Here is a 26,143-nt window from a genome sequence, read left to right as displayed (position 1 = left end):
TTTCGCAGAGACAAAATTTTTCTGAAGTCTGTAGCTCATCAGCTGAGATTTCTTCCAGATGAGAAAGCCAGGTGTGAGACCTGAAGAGGAAAAGAAATTCTCTTAACCCCCACCATGAGCAATAGCCCAGGTGCAACATGGACAACCAAGTTGCCAAAGTACTGAGATGATGCAGCCCACTGGGAGCAAAGGAATTAGATGTGAAGGAAGGGGTCCAGCTGGAGGAGAGATACCATACAGATGAGAGCCTGTGAATAAAAATAGATGGGATAACCCAAACATTGGTTTCTGGGGTCAGTTCTGATACCTTTGGTTATCTGAAAATTCTGCATGGATCGGAAAAGCATGACATAGGCTTTTAAGGTGACTGTCACCCATTTCAGTAGCTGCAGGAGGTAGAAAATACATGGACTGGGACAGATGCTGTGCACTTCTTTCCTGGGTGCTTACAAAAAAGTGTTCCTCTTCCTTGACTAGCTCCACCTGAATGAGGAGTTCATGTATCAGGCTTGGATGTGAAGCCTGTGCTCCAGTGTGAGGCTCCTGAGGCAGACTGGGATGCATATCTCTTGTCCTTAGCAGCAGCAGCACAAACAACTGTGCCCAGTGGGTCTCCCTGTCCTGCATTTCCATTCAAGACAGAGGTAGCTTTTAAACTAAAAGAGGGTAGTATTAGACTAGATATTCAGAAGAAATTGATTTCTCTGAGGGCGGTGAGGTACTATAACTGGTTGACCAGAAAATCTGTGTGTGCCCCATTCCTGGAATTCATGAAGGCCAGGTTTAATGGGGTTTGAGCAACCTGGTCTGGTACAAGGTGTTCTGGCCTATGGCAGGGCAGTTGGAACTAGGTGATGTTTTAGGTAGCTTTGAAACCAAATCTTCCTATGTTTTTGTGATCTTATGATTAATGTGACTGACCAGACTTGTTTCCCATCACTGCCTCCTATGATTATTTACCCTCGTTGTAGGGGAAAAGGTCCTTGACCAGATCCCCTCAGTTCTTAGCTGCCTGTCAGGTCTAAACCACAACATATTGCTGTTGGTGACTGGGCCAATCTTCAGCTAAAACAATTACAGCCAATGGATTAATCTGAACAAGTTTTCCAGAGGAAGCCAGTGCACAGTGCACAGTGCCTCAGCAGGGCATTTGGAGTCTAAGACCAGCCCAAATCCCAGGCTGAAATGTCCACATAAACATGGTTGTACTCCCCACTTCTGATCTTCCCATTTTACTGCCTAAGTGCACCCATTCTACCCTGGGAAAGGTCCTGAGGGGACAATACAGCCCACTGAGAAACTACTTTTCTGCCTTCAACCTGTCTTCTGTTCTTCCACCCTTGCATTTTGAGGTGTTCTCTTTTTGCAGTCATTTCTCTGATCCTTTCTGTCTAAAAACATAGGGAAAGGTGAAGGAGAAAATATCTGTTTTATTAAACAAGTTTCTCTCTCTCTCTCTCTCTCTCTCTTTATTTATTTATTTATTTATTTTCTCTTAGAAGAGTAGTTTGATTTACAGAAGAGAATAATTTACCAAAATCATCAGACACCTGAGACTTCAGTAATGAGTTTCACCTATTTCACTCCTGGTGCCTGTGAGAACTTGTTCTCCCGAGGCTCCCCCAACAGTCAATGGAGACAAAAGAAAGTGCTCGTGGCTGGGTCATCACAGCCTAGAACTGTAATACAAGATAAAGGTGAGGAATCTCTTTCAGATGCTCTTCTCTCTCTCAGCATTGACAGGATAGGAGTAAGTTAAATTGCTCAACCTGAATGATATAACTTTTAGACAACTGAAATATACACCTGCATGGTAATACTTGGCACTTTGTTTTTTCTAGGTGCTTCCTCTTTCTACTTCAAGGACTGTCCTTAAGCTTTCAAAGATGACAAAATTTGTTCCACCTCTCAGAAAAGTAAGGCAGTTAGGTGAGGCCATTTGATTGTACGAGAGAATAGCAACTATTTGGAAACAACTGCATTTCCACACAGAATGAGGTCGGATGCGACTCTGTGACAGATCTGTTTCCACTGACCTGGTGGGACCATAATGAATTTTGACTTCAATTTAGAGTACTGAAAAAAGCAAGCTACACTTGCTACTTGTATTCCATCTTTCCTAAAGAAACAGAGGAAGATGATGTAGAAGAAAGCAGGGCGTTACAAAAGAGGTACTTGAAATTTGCTTAATTTGAAATCAAGCAAGGGATCCCCAGTGGTTGCTAGTCCAAAAAGGGTGTATACTGAAGAGGAGAGATAATAAATTCCAATGTACATATTTGAACTGATGATTTAGCTTTTACATAATAGAAAGCATTTATGCAGGACATGAAATTCCCTTTGGAAACACTGGTATGATGGATGCTTGCAATTCTTCTGAGTGGAATTTCACAGGAATAGAGTAGAACAGAGTAACAATCCGTTCTTAGCCCTGTATTTTTGTAGCGAGAATCATTTGTAGCTGATGGACAAAGGTGGAAAGAAGACAAGAAATTCTCTGAGGATTCTGCATGATATGTGAAACAGAAAAGTCAGGGTGTGAGGAATGTGCAAAAGAATCTGTGTGTGTGTGTTGTATAGGAAGTCTGCAAGCAAGGCAAGAGAGAAGGAAGGAGATAGCTTTCTGTCCAGACCATGAAATTATTGGACTTGTTTTTGCCATGTTCCTACGTCAGCAGGATGAATGGAACTTGGGTATGGGAACAGGCAATGGAACTGTCATTTCTGAATTCATCCTCATGGGCTTCTCAGGGCTTGATCAAAGGCTACGGCTATTTCTCTGCCTGGTCCTTCTACTCATGTACCTGACAACGGTGATGGGGAATGCAGCCATCATTTTCCTGGTGTGTGTGGATAACCGCCTGCAAACCCCCATGTACTTTTTCATTGGCAATCTGGCATTCCTGGAAATCTGGTTTACATCCTCCACAAGCACCAAACTGTTGGTAATTCTGAGCTCTGGCAGGAGAACAATCTCAGTAGGCAGATGCTTTGCCCAGTCCTCCTTCTATTTTGCCCTGGGTGCTGTAGAGTTTTCTCTCCTTGTTGTCATGTCCTTTGACCGTTACCTTGCCATCTGCCAGCCTTTGCGCTATGCTGCCATCATGAAGCATCAGCTCTGCGTCCAGCTGGTTGCTGCTGTTTGGGTCATGGGCTTCACATTCTTGATTTACCACCTGGTGCTGCTCTCCAAGCTCACTTTCTGTGGTTCAAACAAGATCCAGCATTTTTTTTGTGACAACACCCCCTTATTCCAACTGTCTAGCTCTGATGTCACCCTGCTTTGGAAAACTGAATCTGTTTTCATATTGTTTATTGTGCTGTCTTCCTTGTGTCTAACTCTGGCATCTTACACAAGCATCTTCTTCTGTATCCTACAAATGCCAGCAGCCTCTGCAAGGAGAAAAGCTTTTGCTACGTGCTCTTCCCATCTCACCACCTTGGCCGTTGTCTATGGAAGCTGCATTGCTCTCTACGCACCCTCCTCAGGACATGTTTCTTTGGAGACCAACAACATTGTAGCTTTGCTGAACACTGTCCTGTACCCATTCTTAAACCCATTCATCTACAGTCTTAGAAACAAGGCTGTGATGCTGGCCCTGAAGGAAGCCATGACCCGTGCAACAGCACAGCTTTTCCCCTAACCGTGATTCATTTCTGAAGAGCAATTTGAGTTCTCTGCCGTCGTATCTTATGTAATACCACAATCATACATATGTGACCTCCACATGCAGATGCCTCCAGAGGATTATGTTCTTGCTGGATTGTATTAGGCTGTGTGATAAGAAGCACATCTGCAAACAAAATAAAGGCCCAAGGAAATGATGACAGGATGAATAATTCGGTTCATGCCCTGCCCTGGCTGCTTCCAGGCCCATCACAGGAGAGTCCTCAGCTCAACAAAAGCCCATCTCCATGAGCCCAGAAGAGCACAAAGCACAATGGCAGGTGGGAACCCAAGTCACTGGCTCCTATGGAACCAAGATCTTGTCCCAGCTCCTTCCAGGACTGCCTTGGGAGGGCTGTCACCCCACTGTCCAGGCAGAAACCCATCCAGATGTGTCACTGGCAGCAGCTCTCCACATCAGCATTTGGAGTAATGGGATTGCTGCCAAGGGCTGTAGGTCACCTGATGATCATACATAGGGGTAAATGCAGCAGCTGGACTATAACCAGGGCATCAGAGGGCCCATGTGTTATTGTAGTCAGCAACAGGAGAGATGGGAGTGTGTGGACTTAATGTGTGTGTGCCTGTGTCATTGTGAGTGTGTGTGAGATTGGGGTGGTGTGTGGCAGCAGCTACAGTGGGGCTGCACCCACAGGGGCTCATATGTCCAACCGTCTTCAGCTGGGCAGACTGGGAGTCAGGAACTTGTCCTGGACAGGCTGAGTATCTGATCCCAGCTGCTGGAGGGTTCTACCTTGCACACATGCACATGAACATGCATTTGTGCACACAATAACTTTGTGTTTCCAAATAATGGGCCTCCATCTTGCTCAGCCAGAGAGGCAATCAGGATAATGCTGCTGCTGTTTGTGGTTGTGTGAATGCTGAGTGTACCTGCCTGCATTCACCCATGTCCTGTGTCATTGTGGACTGCACTCTGCTGCTAAAGGGATTGAGAAAAACACATTCGTGATATCAGTCGTGGCATAACTCTTGTCTGGCTTTGATTCTAGTTCATATTGGAGTTCTACCACGTCCAACGCTGCAGCACTCAGCAGTGGCATGATTTCATTCAGGCCATAATAGTCCACTGTTAATCTCCACTTTTCGTCAACCATTCACACTGACAATATGGGACCATTAAAGGGTGAGCAAGTCTTGCTGATCACTTCTTGTCTCTCCAGTCAATAAATCAGCTCATGAATGTGAATCAGGGAGTCTCAGTTAGTGCAATATTGCTCCTTGTGCACCACTGGGGTAGTGATCAACATCTGCTGCTCCTTGACCCTCAGCAACCCTACAACAGAAGGGTCCTCCTAAAGACTGGGCAAGGCAAACAGCTGTTTAATCTCACTGTCTTAAAGAGGCTGCACTTCAGCCTCCAACACAGTTAACTGTCAGGATTCCTCCGTCACTCCAGAGATAAAAATGAGTTCTGCCCATTTATAGCTGGATGACATTGCAGTACACCTTGCACTGGTTTCCACTTGAGCCTCATACTTCTGTGGATCTGATGTGTCAGGCCATCGAACCCACACTGTCCAATAACCTCAGTTGTCCCTCCACCTGACTGGAGGCAGAGCACCTCTAGTCCTGGTCAGAATATTCATGGAAATTGGAGCAGCAATTGTGGGTAAAACTACGGAGTGGTATGTTGTGTGGACCTACCATATCCCCTTTCTTGAGCAGAGGCATGTTTACTCCTAAAAGCTGAGGTACTGGTTCATACACATAGAGGGAGGAAGGTATATGCTCTTTGAGTTGGTGGACCTCTTGGGAAAGTTTCTCCACAACCAAGACACAGGCCCATAGTGCAGAAGAAATGCCTGCAATGACCATGCTGCATCTAAGGGGATCTACTTTCCGTTAGGGCTATCTGCACAAGAAAAGTCTTAGAAAAACAGACCATAGAAAGATAAATACTGTAAAGGAGTTCATGACAGTTCTGGGAGATTGGGCAAGTTTCTAACTCCCTGAAACTCATACAGCAACTGGGCAAAATAGAATCATAGAATCATTAGGGTGGGAGAGACCTCCAAGGTCATCTGGTCCAACCACTACTACCAATGTCACCCACTAAATCATGTCCCTAAGTGACAGGTCCAACCTCTGTTTAAAAACCCCCCAGGGACGGTGACACTACTGCTTTCCTAGGCAACCCATTTCAATGCCTGACTACTCTTTCTGAGAATAAATGTTTTCTAATTTCCAAACTAAACCTCCCTGGAGCAACCTGAGGCCATTCCTTCTAATGAAGAACTGGTCCAGGGCATTGCCTTGGCAAAGGGGAATGGACAATGTACAGGCAGTGTGCACCATGGCTTTGAGAAAACCACTGCCCTGTTGAGGAGTATCCCTGATGAGAAGGACCTGAGGGTTCTGGTTGAAGAGAAGCTCAACATGAGTCAGGAATGTCCACTTGCAACCCCAAAAGCCTACAGTATCCTGGGCTGCATCTAAAGCAGAGTGACCAGCAGGTTGAGGGAGGTGATTCTTCCTCTCTTCTCTGCTCATGTGAGACCCCACCAGCACAACAGACACATAAGATTTTGGACATAGGACTTAGTGAGTGGGACCAGAGCAGAGCCACAGCAATAATCAGTGGAGTGGAACACCTCTCCTGTGAAGGCAGGCTGAGCCAGTCGGGTTTGTTGAGCCTAGAGAAGAGCAGACTCTGGGGGGAAACTTCTTGCTTTCCAGTACTTAAAGGGAACAAGTAATATGGGGAAAGACTTTTTCCAACTCCAACCAATTTGTGATTCAGTCATTCTAGAATGTTTTGCAATGCCTCTCAGAACTTTCTTGTAGTATCATTGCATCAGCTGTACTCCAGGTTCCCAAGGGTAGAGACTCATTTTGAGAATGACAGCACTCACTGTGGAACCTTGAGGAGCAGGGATTACAATCAGCAGTGAGGCCTCAAAACACAGCATTGTCATGCACTCTAACTCCACAGCCTAGCCCTTTCTTCCCTGAGTCAGAAGGGACCTCTGGAGGTGTTAACTACCATCATCTTCTCTGAGCAGTGATAGCTTTACAGGTAGATCACTCACCAGGTAACCTTGAGGAGCAAGGATTGTAAACATCAGCAAGGCCTCAGAACACTGGATTGTCACGCACACTAATTTCACAGTCCAGCCCCTTGTACCCTGAGTCAGAATGCAACAATTAGACATTCTCTCCTGAACCTAAGTAGGAACAGACCCTTGTGGAGAGAAATAAATTCTTTGGGCCTAATCTTGACACTGGTTTGGAAAGGAAAGCCCAGGCTTGAGGCATTTCACTGGGGTAATTATATTTTATTTGAGAGATGCTATGAGAGAGTCTTCACAGACTCACTCACAGTGTTAGATACATATTTATATGGCTTCCATATGGGACAAGAACTGGTTTATTCATTCATAGCAGAGGGGGAATCCAAATATTTATGTAGGAACACAAGAAGCACAAGTAGTCAAATTGACAATGGGAAAATATAATGAGAACACCAAAAACACAAGCCTAGAATGGGAAGTACTGGGATTCATTAGTGGAGATTGAAGGGGTCTTTATTAGTACTGAAAAACATCCCCCAAAATAGTTTCCACACTGCATCCTCGAGCTCCTTGTTCCTCATACTGTAGATGAGGGGGTTCACTGCTGGGGGCATTACTGAGTATAGAACAGCCAGCAAAAGGTTCACGGATGAGGAGAACCAGGAGGGGGGTTTCAGGTAGGCAAAAAAGGCAGTGCTGAGAAACAAGGAGACCGCAGCCAGGTGAGGGAGGCACTTGGAAAAGGCTTTGTACATGCCCTGATGTGTTGGGATCTTCAGCACGACCCTGAAGATCTGCACATAGGACAGCACAAGGAAAACAAAGCACCCAGACACTAAATAAGCACTAACCACAAGAAGCCCAACTTCTCTTTGGTAGGCATCTGAGCAGGAGAGCTTGAGGATCTGGGAAATTTCACAGAAGAACTGGTCCAGGGCACTGCCTTGGCAGAGGGGGAGGGAAAAGCTATTGGCGGTGTGCAGCACAGCGTAGAGAAAAGTACTGCCCCAGGCAGCTGCTGCCATGTTGACACAAGTTCTGCTGTCCATTATTGTCCCGTAGTGCAGGGGTTTGCAGATGGCAATGTAGCGGTCATAGGCCATGATGGTAAGGAGAGAAAACTCTGCTGAGATGAAAAATAAAAATAAAAAAAACTGAGCAGCACATCCCAAGTAGGAGACGGCCCTGGTATCCCAGAGGGAGTTGGCCATGGCTTTGGGAACAGTGGTAGTAATAGTGCCCAGGTCTAGGAAGGCGAGGTTGAGGAGGAAGAAGCACATGGGAGTGTGGAGACGGTTGTCACAGGCTATGGCAGTGAGGATGAGGCCATTCCCAGGAGGGCAGCCAGGTAGATGCCCAGGAAGAGCCCGAAGTGCAGGAGCTGCAGCTCACGTGTGTCTGCGAATGCCAGGAGGAGGAACTCATTAGAGAAACTGCTGTTGGACATTTGCTGCCTCAGGGAATGGTAGGCTGTCAATGGTGGAAAAACACGGAACAAGTTAGAGAGATTTCTCTGAGGAAACCTAAACCTATATACTCTTATATTTTGTAAGAATATAAGAATATTATATTGTATAACATATATATTGTTTTCTGAAACCTCCCCAGGAAGAGAAACTGCTACTTGCCTTTGAGGAAGATGTGCTCCTGCCTCAAGATCTCAGTTTTGCTTCCTAAGAGTGCAGAGGGACCAGATCGATTTTCTGTGGGCTCATCCAGAGTCAGTACTGCCCTACTGCGTCTGCTGAAAACCAGTGGGGATGGATCTCAGATGCCCCGTGGCCAGAGGTGTCTCTGTATTTTAGGTGCTGAGCAGGACATCCAGCAATCCATCAGGAAACAATGCAGTATGTAGGTTAAAGAGTTAGAGGAAAACTGTGAGGTTCCACACAGACCTAAAGATCTCTTTGAGTGTAATGCTCTAACAGCCTCACTGACACAACCTGATGAGTCCATTAGCATTTCCCTGACTGCTCTTTAGGGCAGGAAAGTGAAAGCACAGCCTTTCAGAAGTACTTTCCCTGCAGGTAGTGCACGAGTTGGTCTACCTTGTTTAAAATCATCACCAGAGATACCCTGTGGGTGCTGAGGAGATGTGAGCTGCCTGCCCCAGGCATCAGCCTCTGGGCACCCGCAGGACCCTGCCCTGCCCTGCCAGGGGGTCCTTCCACCCACAGCTTCTCTCTGCAACACCCTGGGCAGCTCTCCAGGCAGGCTGAGTGCTGATCCTGGCAGGTAGCAGAGGCCCTGCCCCAGCACACAGCCCCTGGGGCACAGCAGGAACCCTGCTCTGCACCACAGCCCTGGACACCCCTGCCTGCACCCTGCCTGTACCTGTGGCCAGCCCTGTGAGAAAGAACCATCATGTCCTGTCCTTCAGTTATTTATGGCAGATAATCACTGTTCCAGAGCTTGTTGCTCTCCTCTTATCCAAACTCTGAGAGTTCTTCTGAAAGCTCCCATAAGCTACAGGATTTGCCAGCAAATCTGGAGATGGCACCAGGAACAACAGCTGTGCTGCCCTGCAGCCAGACACTTACCCTGTTCAGGGCTCTGAAGATTTCTCCTGCAGTGAGCTCTCAGCATCCCCCCTCCACTCTGCCTTTAACATCTCCCTCCCTTCTCTCACTGCCCTTGTCCCCTGCAGGCAGCGCTCCCAGCCCTGCTGTGCTGTGCAGAGGAGCTGCTCCTGGGCAGAGCTGTCTCTCTGCAATGCTGTCCGCTTGCCAGGAGCTCCCCTTGGACCCATGAGCCCGGCCCACCTCATCAGCACAGGGAGCTCTTGACAAGTCCCTGGGCCACCAGGGGAATCACCTTTGAATCATACCCCCACCAGGGGAATTGACTTTGAATCGTACTGATGTAATCACTGCTTTTCCTTCTGTCACCTGAGGATGGACACTTCCAGTGCCCTCATTTTCCTAATTCAAGAGAAGAGTTTGACTTGAGAATTATCTTTTCTTGTCCTATTTTGAGACCGGATACCCACAAAGTGACAGGCAGGCAGCATCCCATCCCTTCCAAGCACTTGTTATTCAGGGGGGGGAAAATTTTTCACAGAAATTGAAATCCTTCTCTCTACACAAGCTACACAACCAGTTTGGGGTCTTCAGTGTCATAGAAGTATAGAATGGCATGATTTGGAGGGGACCTTAAACACCATCTTGTTCCAGCCCTGCTGCCATGGTCAGAGGTACCTTCCACAAGACCAGGTTGCTACGGGTCCCATCCTCCTGGCCTTGAACGCTATTATTGAGCGGGGTATTACTTCTCCGAAGAACCTTTTCCAGTGCCTCACTAATCTCAGAGTGAAGGTTTCCTGCTTTAGATTTCATGTAAATTTTCTCTATTTTATTTTTTAAACGGTTTCACCTTGGAAGGGTATGGGATCTCCTGCAGATGGCAGCAGCGGAGACACTGACACTGCCCACTGCTTCTGCATTTGCTGCCTTGGGGCCAGCCCAGCCTGGGCTGCTCTTCTGGGCTGGGCTGGGTTAGCCTGGGGAGAGGAGAGGGAGCTGTGGAGAGCTAGGGAAGGTCTGGGCTGGGCTGGCCTCCTGGGAGAGACAGGGAGGAGCTGCAGAGCAGGGACTGGGCTGGGCCCTTGTTCTCTAAAGGCTGCATATGGAAATGTGAGTCTAGATGTGTGGCAGGCCTTCTGAAGCATGAGCTGGTTGGCCTGCACAGTACCTGAGAGATTGTGCAGGGCATCCCCTGCACACACTGCTCCTGGGTGGGCTCGGAAGAGGCCTCCTGAGCACAACAGCTCCTTGTAACACTGTGGATGCTGGTTGTGAGGTCAATTCTGTCCCAGAACCTGTCCGGCCCACAGCAGGGAGGCAGAGCCTCTGAGGTCATAAAGGCCTTCAGAAAGCTGCCCCCAACAGGGTGACACATTTGGGGAAGTCAGGGGAAAGTTGGGAGAAGAATAAGGCAGGTAGAACTGGGGCAGAGAAGAGATGCCTGGCTAAGAGAAAGACCTTGGAGGAGGCGGGTGAGGTGACATGGATCTTGTTAAGGTCATAAAATGCATGGAGTATATAGGTGGGGATGCTCTGCTAAGGTCAGCTGTGCCTCAGGATCTCAGGAGGCAGCAGGAGGCCCATGGCTGTGCAGGTGGCTGTCAGGGCACTTCTGCCTGAGGGCCTGATGTGCCACCTTCAGGCACATGGCTGGTCTATGAGGGTGTCGTTTTAGCTGTCATGAGAAACTGAGGAGCCACTGACATGCAGATAGCATAAATACTTATTTCAAGGTCAGTCCTGCCCTAGTACCTAACAGAGCTTTCACATTGTCTCCTGTCCATCAGAGAAGCTGAAAGGCCATCTGGATATGTATGGCCTTGGAGGATGACAATGACCTTGCTTTTATCTTGCTAGGTGCTGGGCCTCAAAGAGAGTGGATGTTCTTAGAGGGTGTCAATTGTGCCTTAGAAACTCTGAATCCTTTTCAGGAACAGGAACTTTCAGGAACTTTTTCTGAACGCTGTTTCAGAAACAGCGGGAAGCAATTGGTTTTGGTGGTGACTGTGAGCTCGCTTCTGTCTCTGGAGTTGAGAGGCCAGCAGCAGGAGCATGGCTGGGCAAGGGACTGGGAGGTCCCATCTTTCTGAAGTAGCTGCCAGGTCAACAACCCTTGCCTCCTGGCTGGCAGGTGGGCTTTTAGGCTCACATCTACCGGCGTCTCTCACAGGCCATCAGAAGGCACCTGTCTGGCAAGGTTCTTGTGTGATGCCCTCTGCCCAAGTACCTGAAAGGCCCATGCAGTATCAGCCTTGGCTGTGGATTGTCAAGTCTCTTGTGCCTCAGTATGAGAGAGAGCAACAAAAGTCTCAAACTGACAGGCCTATAATTCCCCGGGTCGACCCTTCGGCCCTTCTTGTAGATGGGCGTCACATTTGCTAGCCGCAAGTTGACTGGGACCTCCCCCGATAGCCAGGACTGTTGATAAATGATGGAAAGTGGCTTGGCCAGCACCTCTGCCAGTTCTCTAAGTATCCCCAGGTGAATCCCATCTGGCCCCATCGACTCGTGTACATCCAAGTACAATAGCAGGTCACCAACCACTTTCTCATGGATAGTGAGGACCACATTCTGCTCCCCATTCCCTTTATATAATCCCCAACATTATAAACCTTTTTTTCTCCTAAAATCAAGCCACAATTCTCTGTTGAGCCAGGCTGGTCTTCTTCCATGCTGGCTCTTCTTTGGGCACACGGGGACAGACCACTCCTGTGCCATTAAGATTTCCTTCTTGAAGAGCACCCAGCCTTCCTGGACTCCTCTGACCTTCAGAACTGCCTCCCAAGGGACTCTGACAACCAGTGTCCTGAACAGCTCAAGGTCAGCCCTCTGGAAGTCCAATACAGCAGTTTTACTGGTCCCCTTCCTGGCTCTTTTGAGAATGAAGAACTCTACCATCTCATGGTCACTCTGCCCAAGAGAGTTTCCAAACACCACATCTCCCACCAGTTCTTCTCTGTTTGTGAAGAGAAAGTCTAGCGGGGCACCACCCCTGGTAGGCTCCCTAACCAGCTGCATCAGGAAGCTATCTTCCACGCTCTCCAGAAACCTCCTAGACTGCTTTCTCTGGGCTGTATTGCACTTCCAGGATATATCTGGGAAGTTGAAGTCCCCCACAAGAACAAGCACTGTCGATTTTGCAAATTCTGCCAGCTGCCTGTAGACTCTTCATCAGTCTCCTCATCCTGGTTTGGCGGTCTATAACAGACCCCGACCAGGATGCTTCCCCTGTTGGCCTTCCCACTGATCCTAACCCATAGGGACTCAACCTTATCATTCCCAGCCTCAAGTTTCACAACATCAAAACTCTCTCTGATATAGAGAGCCATACCACCACCCCTTCCATGCTGCCTCTCCCTTCTGAAGAGCCTATAGCCAGACATTGCAGCACTCCAGTCATGAGAGTGGTTCCATCACATTTCCATGATGGCAACCAAGTCATAGCCTGCCTGCCGCACGATGGCTTCCAGCTCCTTCTGTTTGTTACCCATGCTGCATGCATTAGTGTAGATGCACTTCATTTGGGCCATTGCCTTCTCTCCCAGCCTTGCCATTGTTTCCCCTGGCACAGCTCCAACAAGCCTTGTTTAAGCCCCATCCCCCTTCTTACCTAGTTTAAAGCCCTCTCAATGAGCCTCACCAGCTCCTGGCCCAGGATCCATTTTCCCCTAAAAGATAGGGACCTGTCTGCAGCCATTAGGCTGGGTGCCAAGTAAAGCGCCCCATGTTCAAAAAAACACCAAAATTTCTGTGTTGGCACCAGCCTCTGAGCCACGTGTTTATCAGGTGGGCTTTCCCTGTCCTCTCTGTATCCCTCCCTGCCACTGTAGGGATAGACGAAAACACCACCTGTACACCCGCTCCATCCACTAATCGTCTCAGCCCCCTAAAGTCCCGTTTGATGGTCTTCACGCTTCTTTCTTCAATGTCATCACTGCCAGCCTGGACTATCAAAAGAGGATAATAGTCAGAGGGGTGAACCAAGTTGGGAAGTTTTCTGGTAATGTCCCTGACCCTGGCCCCTGGGAGGCAGAAGACTTCCCTACGGGTAGGGTCAGGCCGAAAAATAGGGTCCTCTGTTCCCCTGAGAAGGGAATCACCCACAACAATCACCCTTCTTTCTTTCTTGGTGGAGGCAGTCCTGAGGTGTGGAGTCGACCTCCTCGCCTTAGGCATCCTCATGGGTAGACTTTCTACCTCTTCCTCACCTACTGGTCTCTCAGGCTCCAGGGCCTCAAACCTGTTGCATAAGGGCACCTGGGAAGGTGGGGCCCATAGTGGGGGGCATCACCTGTGATGTCGAGCAGGGACCTGTCTCCATTCCTCTTCAAGTCCTCCCTCTGCCCAACAGCAACAGGGCAGGGGGTTCACCTCCATTTGGAGTGTCTAACCCCACTACCTGTTCTTCAGGCCTTGCAGGGCATTGCTCCACAAGTCTATCTCCTGCCCACACTCCCTGATATCCCTCAACCTCTCCACCTCCTCCTTGAGTTCTGCCACCAGGCAGATCAGGTCAGATGGTAGCAAAAGGCTTAGACACTCCCTGCATCCAGAGACCTGAACTGCTCCATTTTTGAGCGGGTAGTAAGTCTGGATGTGTACAGACTTCCTAGAGAGATCATGGTGCCTGGTGGAAACTATTGCAGCCTAGCTAGTGGTAGACTGCCGTTGGAGGAGGTGTTCCTATGGGTGGGGGGGAACACTCTGCCCTCCCTGCTCACCCTGCCTGCCACACGAACTGCCGCACTGACTGCCGCGCCACTCCCTTCTGACGTGCCACGCCCTGGTCACTTGCACTCCCTAGGGGCAGCTTCTGAACATCTAGGGAGGGGGCGCTGCTGGCTCCGCCTATGCCTTGTTCTCGCCTCTTTCACCTCCCTCGTGAGGGCTGCCGGGTCCTGACAGTTCCCTCAAGTGGGCTCGATGCCGGAATAATTAGCCCTGCCTGTCTGATCCCACGTTCCGCTGCAGAACATTTCTGCCTCGGAGCCAATCACCTCGGCAAGTGGCTTCGAAATGGTAGTGGCACCCGATTTAGGTGCTTTTTGAAATCTTCCTCCTTAACTACACGATGAAAGCTCTCCAATTAGCTGTCCAAGTCTTGAAGACTTGAATAAAACTATGGAAGACATATGGTTCCTTAGGTGTTTCTGGATTGTAATGAGTTCCTTGGTGGATTTTGGTGCTCAGTCTGTGAACCTGAGGTAATGAGAGGAGAATGATGCAATTGCTTGAGCAAGTAAAGTCAGAAGGAAAAGTTGAAGTGATTTGGAGTATTAATGGGCCCCACTGAGGGCCGTTACCAAGAGATTCTCCTCAGGGACTTGTTAGGGCAAATAATTGGAGGCCATGATTCCAGATTGGCAAAGCACTGTGCTGAGAAAAGTCTTGGTTTGTTTTGGTCAGACAAAAGCAGACAGGTCAAGGCCTTACCTCAGACTGGAGGAGAAATCCTGCACCCTCATATCTCACTCAGGGCTCTTTCTGGAGTCTGTGGGGTAGGGGGTGATTCTCATAATATCATGTGAAGGACAATAGTATGACACCTCCCAGCATTTGCACACAGTTGAATGGAGAATACATGGTCCCAATGCCATGAGTATAACTTGTCTCCTCATAAGCCATGGCTGCGGGAAAAAAAATGTCAGTGCTGCTGAATCCTTTCATTTTTGTCAGAGCCGTCTGCCTTCTCCTCTGCAGGCTTTCCTATGCTGTCCTACTCCTCTCTGAAATCTGCAGACAGCCACTTCTCTTCCCCACCTTGCTCTCACTCTGCTATTCCCATGATTTCACTGATGCCTCTTCACTCTTGCCAGTTGTTCCTTCAAACACAAGGGTATGGGCTGATCCAAAATCCCTGTGGGTGATCTCTGGACCCACAACACCAGTTCCAACTCCAAGTCAAGAACTTCATATGAACATGTAATCTAAATCTACCCTCTTTCAGTTTAAAAGCATTCCCCTTGTCCTAAAACTTCACACTCTGAGAACAAATCTCTCCCCATCTTTTCTGTTGGCCCACTTTATGTAGTGGATGGTCTCCTCAGAACCTTCTCTTCTCCAGGCTGAACAACCCCAATTCCTCAGCCTGTTTTAATAGGAGAGGTGCTCTAGCCCCTTGATCATCTTTGCGGTCCTCGTATGGACTCGCTCTAATAGCTTCATGTCAGTCTTATACTGGGAGACCCAGAGATGAACGCAGAACTCCAGGTGGGGTCTTGGGAGAGCAGAGTAGACGGGGAGAATCACCTCACCCATTCTCCTCCCAGCCTGTCTTTGTGCTTGGGATTGCCCTGACCCAGGTGCGGGACCAGATGATGGTTGGACCAGATGATCACAGAATCACAGAATCATTTAGGTTGGAAGAGACCTCCAAGATCAACGAGTCCTACCTCTGACCTAACACTGACAAGTCCTCCACTAAACCATATCACTAAGCTCTACCTCTGAACGACCTTAAAAGACCTCCACGAATGGTGACTCAACCACTTCCCTGGGCAGCCCATCCCAATGCCTAACAACCCTTTTGGTAAAGTTCGATGAGACGCTGGAGAGCAGCCTAGAAGAGAGGGATCTGGGGGTCGTGGTAGACAGCAAGTTGAATATGAGCCAGCAGTGTGCCCTGGCAGCCAGGAGGGCCAACCGTGTCCCGGGGTGCATCAAGCACGGCATCGCTAGTAGGTCGAGGGAGGTGATTGTCCCGCTCTACTCTGCGCTGGTGCAGCCTCACCTCGAGTACTGTGTGCAGTTCTGGGCATCACAGTATAAAAAGGACATGAAACTGTTGGAGAGAGTCCAGAGGAGGGCTACGAAGATGGTGAAAGGCCTGGAGGGGAAGACGTACGAGGAACGGCTGAGGGCACTGGGCCTGTTCAGCCTGGAGAAGAGGAGGCTGAGGGGAGACCTCATCGCAGTCTACAACTTCCTCGTAAGGGGGTGTCGAGAGGCAGGAGACCTTTTCTCCATTAACACCAGTGACAGGACCAGCGGGAACGGGGTTAAGCTGAGGCAGGGGAAATTTAGGCTTGACATCAGGAGGGGGTTCTTCACAGAGAGAGTGGTTGCACACTGGAACAGGCTCCCCAGGGAAGTGGTCACTGCACCGAGCCTGTCTGAATTTAAGAAAAGATTGGACTGTGCACTTAGTCACATGGTCTTAACTTTTGGGTAGACCTGTGCGGTGTCAAGAGTTGGACTTGATGATCCTTAAGGGTCCCTTCCAACTCAGGATATTCTATGATTCTATGATTCCTAATATCCAACCTAAACTGGCACTTCAAATGTCACTCAGATGTCACTCTGCCAACTCCAATATCACTTTGTGTCTGCCTCTGAACTGCTCCCTCCTGCCTCTGTCTACATTCAAAGTAATCCAATTGCAATGAGACAAGCAGCTTACATGCTGCCTGGTTTGTGCCCACCTGAACTGAGGCAAAAAGAATCCCAGCTCCTGTGGGCTTCTGTGAGGCATGGGACAGGCAGCTAAGCCCCTTTCTAGCCTCTGAACTGCAAACAAAGTATGAGATGCCTGGTTTGACTCAGCTGAAACCCTTCCCTAAGCAGGGGGAAGGAGATATTTGGGTGGGTCTTCTGCCCAAAATGAGGAAATGGAAAAGTGATCCAGTTGGCCTCAGTTATCCTAGAGAAGAGGCCCAAGCCCTCCTCATCACAGCCTCACTTCAGAAAGTTGTAGATTGCAATGAGGTTTCCCCTGAGTCTCCTCTTCTGCAGAATAAACAACCCCAGCTCCCTCAGCTTCTCATCATACGACTTAAGCTCCAGACCCCTCACCAGTTTTGTTGACCTTCTCTGGACACGCTCCAGCACATCGATGTCTTTCTTGTAGTGAGGGGCCCAAAACTTAACACAGTTCTCCAGGTGTGGCTTCACCAGAGCTGAGTACAGGGGACTGATCACCTCACTGCTCCCGCTGGCTACACTATTTCTAACACAGGCCAAGATACCATTGGCCTTCTTTCCACCTGGGCACGCTGCTGGCTCATGTTCAGCCAAACATCGATCATCACTTCCATGTCCCTTTCCTCTTCACAGTCTTCTAGCCACTCTGTCCCAAGCCTATAGCATTGCATGGGGTTGTTGTGGCCAAAATGCAGGATCCGGTGCTTAGCCTTGTTAAACCCCATCCCATTAGCCTCAGCCCAGCCTACCCCGCTCCCTCTGAAGGACCACCTTAGCCTCAGGCAGATCAACATTACCTCCCAACATGGTATCGTCTGCAAACTTACTGAGGGTACATTCAACCCCTCATCTAGGTCATCAATAAAAGTATTAAACAAGATAGGCCTCAGTACCAACCCCTGGGCGATGCCACTTGTAACAGACGCCAACTGGGGTTAACTCCATTAACCACAACCCGCTGAACATGGCCCTCCAGACAGTTCTTCACCCAGAGAAGACTATACACAGCCAGGAGCGATGACCCAAAGGGATTAAATAGATGCTCCAATAGGTGTTCCAGCCCACCTCCCACTACCAAAAGCACCTCCCAGCCTGCAGCAGAGGAGCCTGCTGGGGAAGAGCTGGAGGGCTGTGGGGACACACCAGCAGGAGCTGGTGCCAAGTCCTGCCCAAGTGTCCAAGACGTCTCCACGTTCACCTCTTGCAACTGAAGTATCTCTGCCCATGGGTGCTGGGCAGGCATCCTTAGGCTCCATGGGGGCCCAAGGCAGCAGAAGGTGGGCACTGCAAGGGAGTGTCTCATGGGGCTTCCCAGAGATCCACTTTGTCTGGAAACTGCCTGTGGCTGGCAGGACAGAAATGTCTCTGTCAGTAGGAATAGTGACCAGGGACCAGGGGCTCTGTCAGCCCCAAAGCCAGACCCCGATCCTGCTGGCTCTAAGATGTGCCCCTTCCCAACTGCTGCATCTTTGAGCTCTTCTCCCCTCCATCCGCCTCAGGGACACACCCTGACACCTGGGCAGGGAAGACTGGAAGATGGTTTTAATATGAGGAAATACCAACACACAGCATAAAATCAGGGGAATACCAAGAGGGGAAATACCCATGTGTGTCTGCTGACTGCTGGAAAATGGAGACCATTCCCTGGCACTCACGGCTCTCCCAGTGGCACTGAGCTCTCCTCCCTCCCGGCTGCACCCAGCTGCTCAGCAGAGCTGGGCTCTGCTGGCCTGGAGCTCTGGAACTCTTGTGCATGGGTCTGTGGTGTCACACCCTCGGTGTCCTCATGGGGATATGCCTGAGACACCTCTTCAACATCGTCATAGCCCGTGGTCCCCAGGAAAGGTGACGAAGTGTCTCCATCAGCTCCACGGACCACAGCACTTCTCCGGGAGTGCAGGCTTCCCCCTGTAAGCATCAAGGCAGGCTTCTGTGGTTGGGCCTATGGGGTACCCCTCGGGGCTGTTTATCACCTTCCTCGTCCTCACCAGCCTGAGACATTCGGCCCATTCTCCCAGCCCCCACAAAATCTCCCAGGACAGGTTCTCCATGGATGGTCAAGCTTTCAATATGGCATGGATTCTCCTAGGCCTGGGGTTGGCACCTAGGAAGTGGCAGTGCTGCATTGCCCTCTCACCTGTGGCTGCATGCCTCAGCCCATCTCCTTCCTCTGGTGTCCTGGGCACTTCCCAGTCCCCCTGCCCAGGGACAGGATCCTCCCCAGGGTCAGAAACCTCCCCAGCATCATCATAGCCATCTACTGGGTAACCTCCGGGCAGGACAGGGACATCTGAAAGGAGAGGGAAGGTGGTGGCAATGAGAAGAGATGTCCTGCAGAGCAGAGGATGGGAGGGTGTGTGGGGACACAGGGCTGACATGCTGCTGGTGTCAGGGTCACAGCAGAGCCTTTATGCAACCAGGTCTGATGATAACACTCGGTGGCCACTGCTGTCTGTCTGGTCTGTCTGCAGGGAGGAGAAATGGAGACCTTTCTTCTCTCCCCTCCCCGACCTCTTGGTGTGGCCCCAGATCAGCCTCCTCCTCATGTGCCTGGGGTAGGGCTGCAGCTGGGTCAGGGACCCCTCTGAAAAGGAGGCTGCAGAGAGCTGCAGTGGGTGCTGTGGGATGAGCCCTGCTGCCCTGACTGGTGGTCAGCACTGCTGGGGATGGGCACCCACAGAGCTGGGGGTGCATGGGGAGGAGACCAGTTCCTTGGAAAGAGACAATTCTCAGAGGAACTCCAATAGCTGCCCTGGGAATGCCCTTCACTTAGTTCTTGGTTCAGGGAGAAGCAGAGAGGGGCTGTCCCCTCTGGGATGGGCAGAGCTGGTGTGGAGGAAGCTCCTCTGTGGGGGCCAACACCTGGATGCTCTCCCACAGACCCCATGGTCCAACCATTTCAGGGACCATGGGCAGGAGCTGCAGGGCACAGCCCTGGTCTGAGACAGGGAGAATGGACACAGCAGATGTGCCCCTGCAGGTTACCTGCACCCACCTGAGAGACTGAACCTCGCCTGCTTCTCCCACGCCAGGCTGTAAGCGATCTCCTCATACACGGCCTCAGGGAAGGGCTCCCCAGCTCTCCCGGAGCCTGGGGACAGAGGCAGGGCTGGTCTGGGAATGGGCAGAGAGGGACAGGACCCCACTGGGTTCCCCCAGCCCCTTTATCGGGGCCAGCACAGGGCTGTCCCCACAGCACAGCCCCACTGTGTTGTGTTGGCACTGCAGCCACATCCCCAGGGAGGGCAGCATTCCCATGGAGATGGTCTGGGGCAGCATCAGCCTCACATTTGGAGACAGCCCTTGTGCCCCTTTGTTCCCTTGGTCACGTCCCAGTGCAGACCCTGCACCAATTCCCTCATTTCCCCTTCGCATGGAGTTGCTCCATCTCTGCCCCACACATCAATAGTACAGCCTGTGCCCTATTGTGGGGCGTCTGACACCACAGTGATGGACTCCGCTGCCCCATGATCCTCCTGCCAGTGCTGCCCAGAGCACTGCCAGCAGTGCATCCTCCCCTTCTTACCCAGCCCGGCTCTCACATTTCTCTTTTCACCCCAGAACTGATGCCTCAGGCTCTGGGCTCTCTCCACCCCTTGATGTTGGTGCCCCATGGTCTGTCAGTCAGTGGGGCAGCACATGGGGCAGGAGGCAGCACACAGCTCTGCCTGTACCCATCTCCAACACCCTCAGCACCCCCAGTCCTGTCAGGAGGCATCTCCCCCCAGGACCACTGGGGAAGGACCCACCTCTGTGCCGAGCCCTGGCACTTCGCACCTGCCCAGCCAGGAGGGCCAGGAGCAGGCAGAGGAGGGCCCCCAGGATGATGCAGATGACGACAGGCACCGAGAGTCTCTCACTGCTGGTGGTCGGACGGCCCCGTGGGGGATCTGCATGGGCAGGAACATGGCAGGGGCAGCATCAGACAAGGGAGAGGCTGGGGGCAGGACATGCCACTTCTTACCACACAAGGCAGCAGGGGTTGGGGTGGACAGGGGTGGGTGATGGGGCAGCTCCCACCCTGCTGGGTACATCACAGACTTCTCCCAGCTCCCTTGATTTCCTGGGAGTCTCACAGCCCAGCAAGGAGCCCCTTCCCCTGGCTGTGGGTCACAGCGTGAAAATGGACAGCCCCAGCCCCAGGGGAAGGACAGCTTACCAGCTTGTGGGGGGGGAGTTGCTGTCCTAGGTGCGGCTGTAGGGGAGCAGAAGGAGAGCTGGGCTGAGAGGCTGGGGCTGTGGCACCAGGCAGCCTCTCTGGCAAATGACCCCAGCATGTGCCACCTGAATTTTCCCTCCTGTGGGGCTGGGCAGGGTGGCAGGGACAGGGCCCAGCACCACTGCTCTGGGCTGCTCACAGGACAGTGCAGGAAGCCCAGGGGATGTGCTGGCACATCCAGCCTCACAGAGGCTGTTCCCCACCCACCACCAGCCCCCCACTCTGCAGGGAAACCCTTGCTTGGGCAAAAACTGGGGCCATGCCATGATGCAGCAAGACATACACCCAAGCCAGCTCCTTGCCAAGCCCCCAGCCATGTCTCCCAGCCCCACTGCTCACCTGAGCAATGCACAGCCGCATCTGCCTTATGCTGGCAGGCACCGCTGTCCCCTGGCTGGGCCCAGCAGTCCTGCAGAGACAGCTCCGTCCCTCTGCACTCCATCAGCCACATGGGGCCCGTCCCCTCTCCAGCAGCAGCCTGGCCCAGGGCATAGACTGCGGGGCCACAGCCCAGCTGCCTGCACGCCACCTCGGCGTCCCGCATGTCCCAGGCATTGTCACACAGCGTCCCCCAGGTGCCGCGGTGCCAGACCTCCACTCTGCCCGAGCAGCCGTCCTTGCCTCCCACGGTGCGGATCTTCTCCCTGTCTGGGGAGGCAGAGACCTCCCATGGTACCGGGACAGCTGGGACAGCCCTGCCAGGTTTAGGAGGGCACGTGCAGGGGCAGCTCCCTACCTGTGCAGCTGGTGGAGTTGGGGCATGCAGCCACCTGTGGCCTTTCTGTCCATGTCCCAAAAGAAAGAGAAGTTGGCCTGAAAAGGGATGCTCTAGGAGTTGTGCAGAAGACAGCAGAGCTGACCTCTGCTCACTCGTCCCCATGCTGCCTGGGTCAGGGCAGCAGCAGCACCCTGTTCACTCAGGGGACACACACGGCACTGCAGGGGGTACCCAAGTGCTTGGCCCCACAGGGTCCCTGGTTCATAGAGCAGCAGGAGGCTGTCCCAGGAGGGGGGACTCCTGAAAGCCCTGCATTGTCTCCTCTGAGACCTTGCCTGGAGTTGCCTCTGCATCCCCCAAAGAGCTGCTGGCAGCTGCTTGTGAACATGGGTTGCTCTGTGAGCTGAAGTCACCTTTGTACCACCAGCAGCAACAGGGTCTAATGCAGAAAGTTGGAACCTCGGGGTTCCTTCTCTGCATTTCACCATGCCCAGTGGGGAACAGGACCTGGTGCCTTGATGGCTCAGATTTACCATTGCAGGTGATGTGGGTCTCTTCTCGGAGGTCATCACATGACTGCGGATTCCAGGGATCAGAGGGACACTGCCAGAAGGAGCTGTTGCTCTTCCCACACTCCACGTGATCCAGCCATGCGGTGCCAGACAGCTTGGCATAATTTAAGAATATTTCCCTGTCCCCTTCATTCCCGCAGCCCAGCTCCTTGCACACCAGTGACACCGTCTCAGTGGTCATGGAGTTGGAGCAAACGCTGCCCCACGTCCCGTTGTAGAAAACCTGCAGGCGCCCGGAGCAGCCGTCGCTGTTCTCCAGCCTCAGGGCCATGAACTCTGGAAGGAGGAAAGGCCCCAGGGACGTCCTTGGATGTCAGCCACTGAGGGCCTTAGCCCTACCTTGCTCTATCCTCACCCCAGCCTCACTGGCCCCAGCTCCCAGCCCCAATCCCAGCACAGACCTGAACAGATGACTCCCGCATCCTCCTTGTGCCCACAGTCGTGCTGCCCCCAGGCCTCGGCAGGGCAGTCCCAGAGAACAGCTTCGGCCCCAGAGCAGTTGACGCCATCCAGCCAGATCTGCTCAGAGCCCTCCCCAAACCGAGCAGAGCCGGCTGCCTCCAGGGCCCCTCCGCAGCCCAGTTGGCGGCAAACGACGGCGGCGTCGGCCAGGTCCCAGGCATCATCGCAGACGGTGCCCCAGCGCCCCTGGTAGTAGATCTCCACTCTCCCGGCACAGCGCCCGGCCCCTTCCGCCAGCCGGACTCGCTGGCTCCCTGCAGTGGGGAGAACCCCGGCTGTCAGGGGCTGGCTGCCCTCCCAGCCCCACAGATGGGGGACATGCAGCACCACTCACCCCGGCACACGGCCCCCACGTCCTCCATGATCCCTGCTGCCGGTGTGCTCTTGGGCAGGGAGGTGTTGCAGAGGCTCAGGTCAGCCTCGTGCCCTGCACACTGCACCCCACGCAGCCCCACAGGTCCTCGCCCTCGCTTGGCCCTCATGGGGGTGAAGGCTGCCTCTGCCTCTCCGCACTGCAGCTGCCGGCACACCACGCTGGCCTCCTGCATGTCCCACTGCTCATCCAGGACTCTGCCCCACGTCCCGTGCTGGAAGACCTCCAGGCGCCCATCGCACTGGCTCTCTCCACCCACCAACCGTACAGACATGGGGCGAGCCGGGCCTGGTGAGAGTAGAAACTCAGCCTGGTGCTGCCGTGGGGTGCAAAGCTGTGGGTGGCCGTGTCACACACCAGGGGCAAATGGACTTTGCAGCACTGCCCAGCACTCACCTGAGCAAATGACAGAAGCAGCATTCCCCTGGGAGCACGACGAGGCCCCCAGGGTAGTCACCGGGCACTGCCCCAGGTGGCCTTCAGTCCCGTCACAGTGGAACGAGTCTCTCCAGACGGGGCCGGTTCCTCTCCCAAAATGCCCTCCTCCAGGAATGGACTCAGCAAAGCCACAGCCGAGGTGCCGACACAGAACGTGGGCGTCCGAGAGGTCCCAGCGGGAGGCACAGAGGGTTCCCCACGTCCCCAGCACCTCCACCTCCACCCTGCCCTCACACGCTGTGCTGCCGTTCACCAGCCTGTGCCCCGTGTACTCTGGGGACAGAGGGTGAGAGAGGCCACATTTGTGCTCTTGTTCCCACAGGAGCTGCAGGAGAGGCCAAAGGGACAGCGTGCCTTTCTCCTCCTGCAGCACTCTCATTTTAGGGCTGCAGACCACCATCTCACCCCACCTGTCCCCCACCCACCACAGCCCAGTGCCCACCCTACTCTCCTTCCCCCACCACAACCCCGTTGGCCATCATCCCACCCCAAGTCCTTACGCGTGCAGGTGACATGAATGCCATTGCTTTGGGTACAGTCCTTGTCCTTGGGAGTCTCCGTGGGGCAGAAGGAGAGGACGGATTCATTCCCCACACACTGCAGCTCTCTGTCCCAGACAGGACTGGCCCCTTCTCCCAGCTGAGCTGCCCCATGGACAGACAGGGCTGTGCCACACTGCAGCTCCCTGCACACCACCTCGGCAGCTTTGGCATCAAAGTGGGAGTGACAGACAGCTTTCCACTGGTCCCTGTCGTAGACCTCCAGAATTCCTGAGCAGGGGCTGTCCCCTCCGACCAGCCGGACAAATCCTGGAGCAACCAAGGAGACCTGTGAGTTCCCAGAGCCCTCTGGCAATTCTGTACACACCTCCCACCTCATCCCTAAGGCAGCCACATGCAGAGCCCCATGGCCAGCCCAGCAGCTCTCAGGGCGTGCTGATGGCACTAAGGGGTTAGGGCCCCTCTGCTGCTCCTCAGAATTCAGCCCAGCCCCTGGGCTGCCTGCACTGAAACATGCACAGCACGTGGGCCCAGGGAAATGGGCTCAGGCACTGGGGGCTGCTGCAGTCTGCTCTGCCCTGCCAGGCTAAGGCCAGTTAAAAGAAATCCTTGGAGCTTAAGAAAAGCCCCCTGTTCCCAGGGGCTGCTGGTGCTCTTGGGGAACTGCTGTTAAATCGGGCACATCTGGGGAGCAGACAAAGGGGGTCCTCAGTGTGGTGCCAGGAATGTCAGTCCTCAGCCACCAGCTGGGAATAGAGCAGGAGAGCAGGCAGAGAGCAGCCCTGGCTTGACACAAGCTCCCTGTATGAGGGTATGCACCAAGGAGAGCCAGGAGATGCTGGCACAGCCCCTGGTGCACAGGGCAGGCAGGAGAGGCTCAGCAGTGGTTCAATACTGCCTGGAGGGGCCGTGTCTCCAGGGTATGGCTTTCGTTGGGTGACCCTGGGACAGGAACAAGGTGTCACTTGCCACTCTGCTCCTCTGCTCAAGCTCAGTGTTCCTGCCCTCTGAGCAGCCTTTCTGCTTTGGCTGACGTTCTCTTGTCTGCTGGGGGTACAACCCAAAAGTCCTGGGCCATTGCACGCGCTTCCCTGAGGCTGCTGGTGGCTGGGGTGCTGCTCTGGATTCCCCTGGCATAGGGACCAGCCTGCCAGACAGGGCCTGGGTGAATGGAGGAGAAAGATGGGAACCAGGCAGCACAGTGGGGAAGTGTAGTATCTTTCCTCTCTCAGCACCAGGAACACATCCAGGGTTGGCTGCTCCAGCTCTAGGGGAAGGATGGGTTTGATCACCTGGGCTTCGCTCCCACTGGGCTTTTCCCAGGGACATGGGACAACTGCAGTGACAGACTAAGCTCAGCAGTGAGCCGCCCCTTGAGCTGTTACTGATTTCCCCTGTCCCAGTCCCAAAATGTGGTGTATAGGCTTAACTCTTACCTGAACATATCACTCCAGCATCCAAACTGTGAGAACAGTAGGTTTCACCGTGTCCTATAGCAGTGCAGTCAGATAGGGCAGACTCGTTGCCAGAACAGAAAACACTTGCCAGCCAAATGCGGCCAAATCCTGCCCCAAAGTGTCCATTATGGGGAGCTCCAAGAGCAACCCCGCAGCCCAGCTCCCTGCAAACCACTTCAGCATCATCCTTGTCCCACGAATTGCTACACACGGTCCCCCACTCGTCACGAAGTTTCACCTCCACTCTCCCAGCACAGCGACTGCCACCATCCGCCAGCCTCACCTCCGAAGCCCCTTCAAACACCAACACAGGAAGGGTCAGGAGAGCTTCGAGACCCACACTGTGGGTCTTTTGCTCAGGCAGAATCACAGCCCCCAGAGTGGGAGCCCTGTCCCCACGGTGGTGGTATGGTCCTTCCTCTCCCCATGGGCTGTACTGGGTTGGAGGTGCCCAGCACCGGTGCTCCAGGGCTATTTGCTGCCCCAGAACCCTCATAACCCCCTCTTCCTACCCCAGTGGCAATCTGTCCCTGTCCATAATTTCTGCCTCTCATTTCAGTGGTGCCTGCAAAGCAACCCCACTCTCAGAGGCATCCAAAAGACCCCGCTGCTGCCTGCTGGCTCCAGGCTGTGGAACAAGGGAGCTGGCACTTACCTTTGCATGGATGCACCCAGAGGAACAGCCACAGCACCCAAGGGGACAGGAGTCCCTCTGTCCCCATCCTGAGGCTCCTGTCCTGACAGCACAGCCCTGCTGCTGG

At 52.8% G+C, this 26,143-nt stretch overlaps 2 protein-coding genes across 3 annotated transcripts; one reads left to right on the top strand and one right to left on the bottom strand.

Moving 5' to 3' along the window:
• Positions 1-1,555: 1,555 nt before the first annotated feature.
• Positions 1,556-4,409, top strand: LOC113840770 (olfactory receptor 6E1-like). Of its 2 annotated transcripts, none has more exons than XM_027447510.3 (2): positions 1,556-1,697; positions 1,842-4,409. In XM_027447510.3, exon 2 carries the CDS (start codon positions 2,511-2,513, stop codon positions 3,642-3,644), a length of 1,134 nt encoding a protein of 377 aa, XP_027303311.2. In that variant the 5' UTR covers positions 1,556-1,697; positions 1,842-2,510; the 3' UTR covers positions 3,645-4,409. The 2 variants fall into 2 exon arrangements, with proteins under 2 accessions (XP_027303311.2, XP_071886700.1); XM_072030599.1 differs by having other exon boundaries at positions 1,556-1,750.
• Positions 4,410-4,587: 178 nt separating this feature from the next.
• On the bottom strand, positions 4,588-26,045 carry LOC113841931 (antigen WC1.1-like). Its single transcript, XM_072030452.1, is given in 17 exon segments — positions 4,588-4,770; positions 5,336-5,513; positions 18,374-18,551; positions 18,781-18,933; positions 19,639-19,734; positions 20,393-20,533; positions 20,803-20,838; positions 21,202-21,510; positions 21,599-21,632; positions 22,088-22,428; positions 22,554-22,868; positions 22,949-23,275; positions 23,384-23,698; positions 23,926-24,234; positions 25,362-25,686; positions 25,688-25,709; positions 26,038-26,045. Coding segments are annotated over 17 exon segments (3,270 nt in total).
• Between the last annotated feature and the right edge of the window lie 98 nt (positions 26,046-26,143).

Source organism: Anas platyrhynchos, chromosome W (genome assembly GCF_047663525.1).
Source record: "Anas platyrhynchos isolate ZD024472 breed Pekin duck chromosome W, IASCAAS_PekinDuck_T2T, whole genome shotgun sequence".
Taxonomy (NCBI): domain Eukaryota; kingdom Metazoa; phylum Chordata; class Aves; order Anseriformes; family Anatidae; genus Anas; species Anas platyrhynchos.
This window is presented reverse-complemented; position numbering and strand designations above follow the sequence as displayed.

What these genes read in the sequence shown, in the direction of transcription:
- LOC113840770 (XM_027447510.3), top strand. Translation starts at nt 2,511, where the DNA reads ATGATATGTGAAACAGAAAAGTCAGGGTGTGAGGAATGTGCAAAAGAA.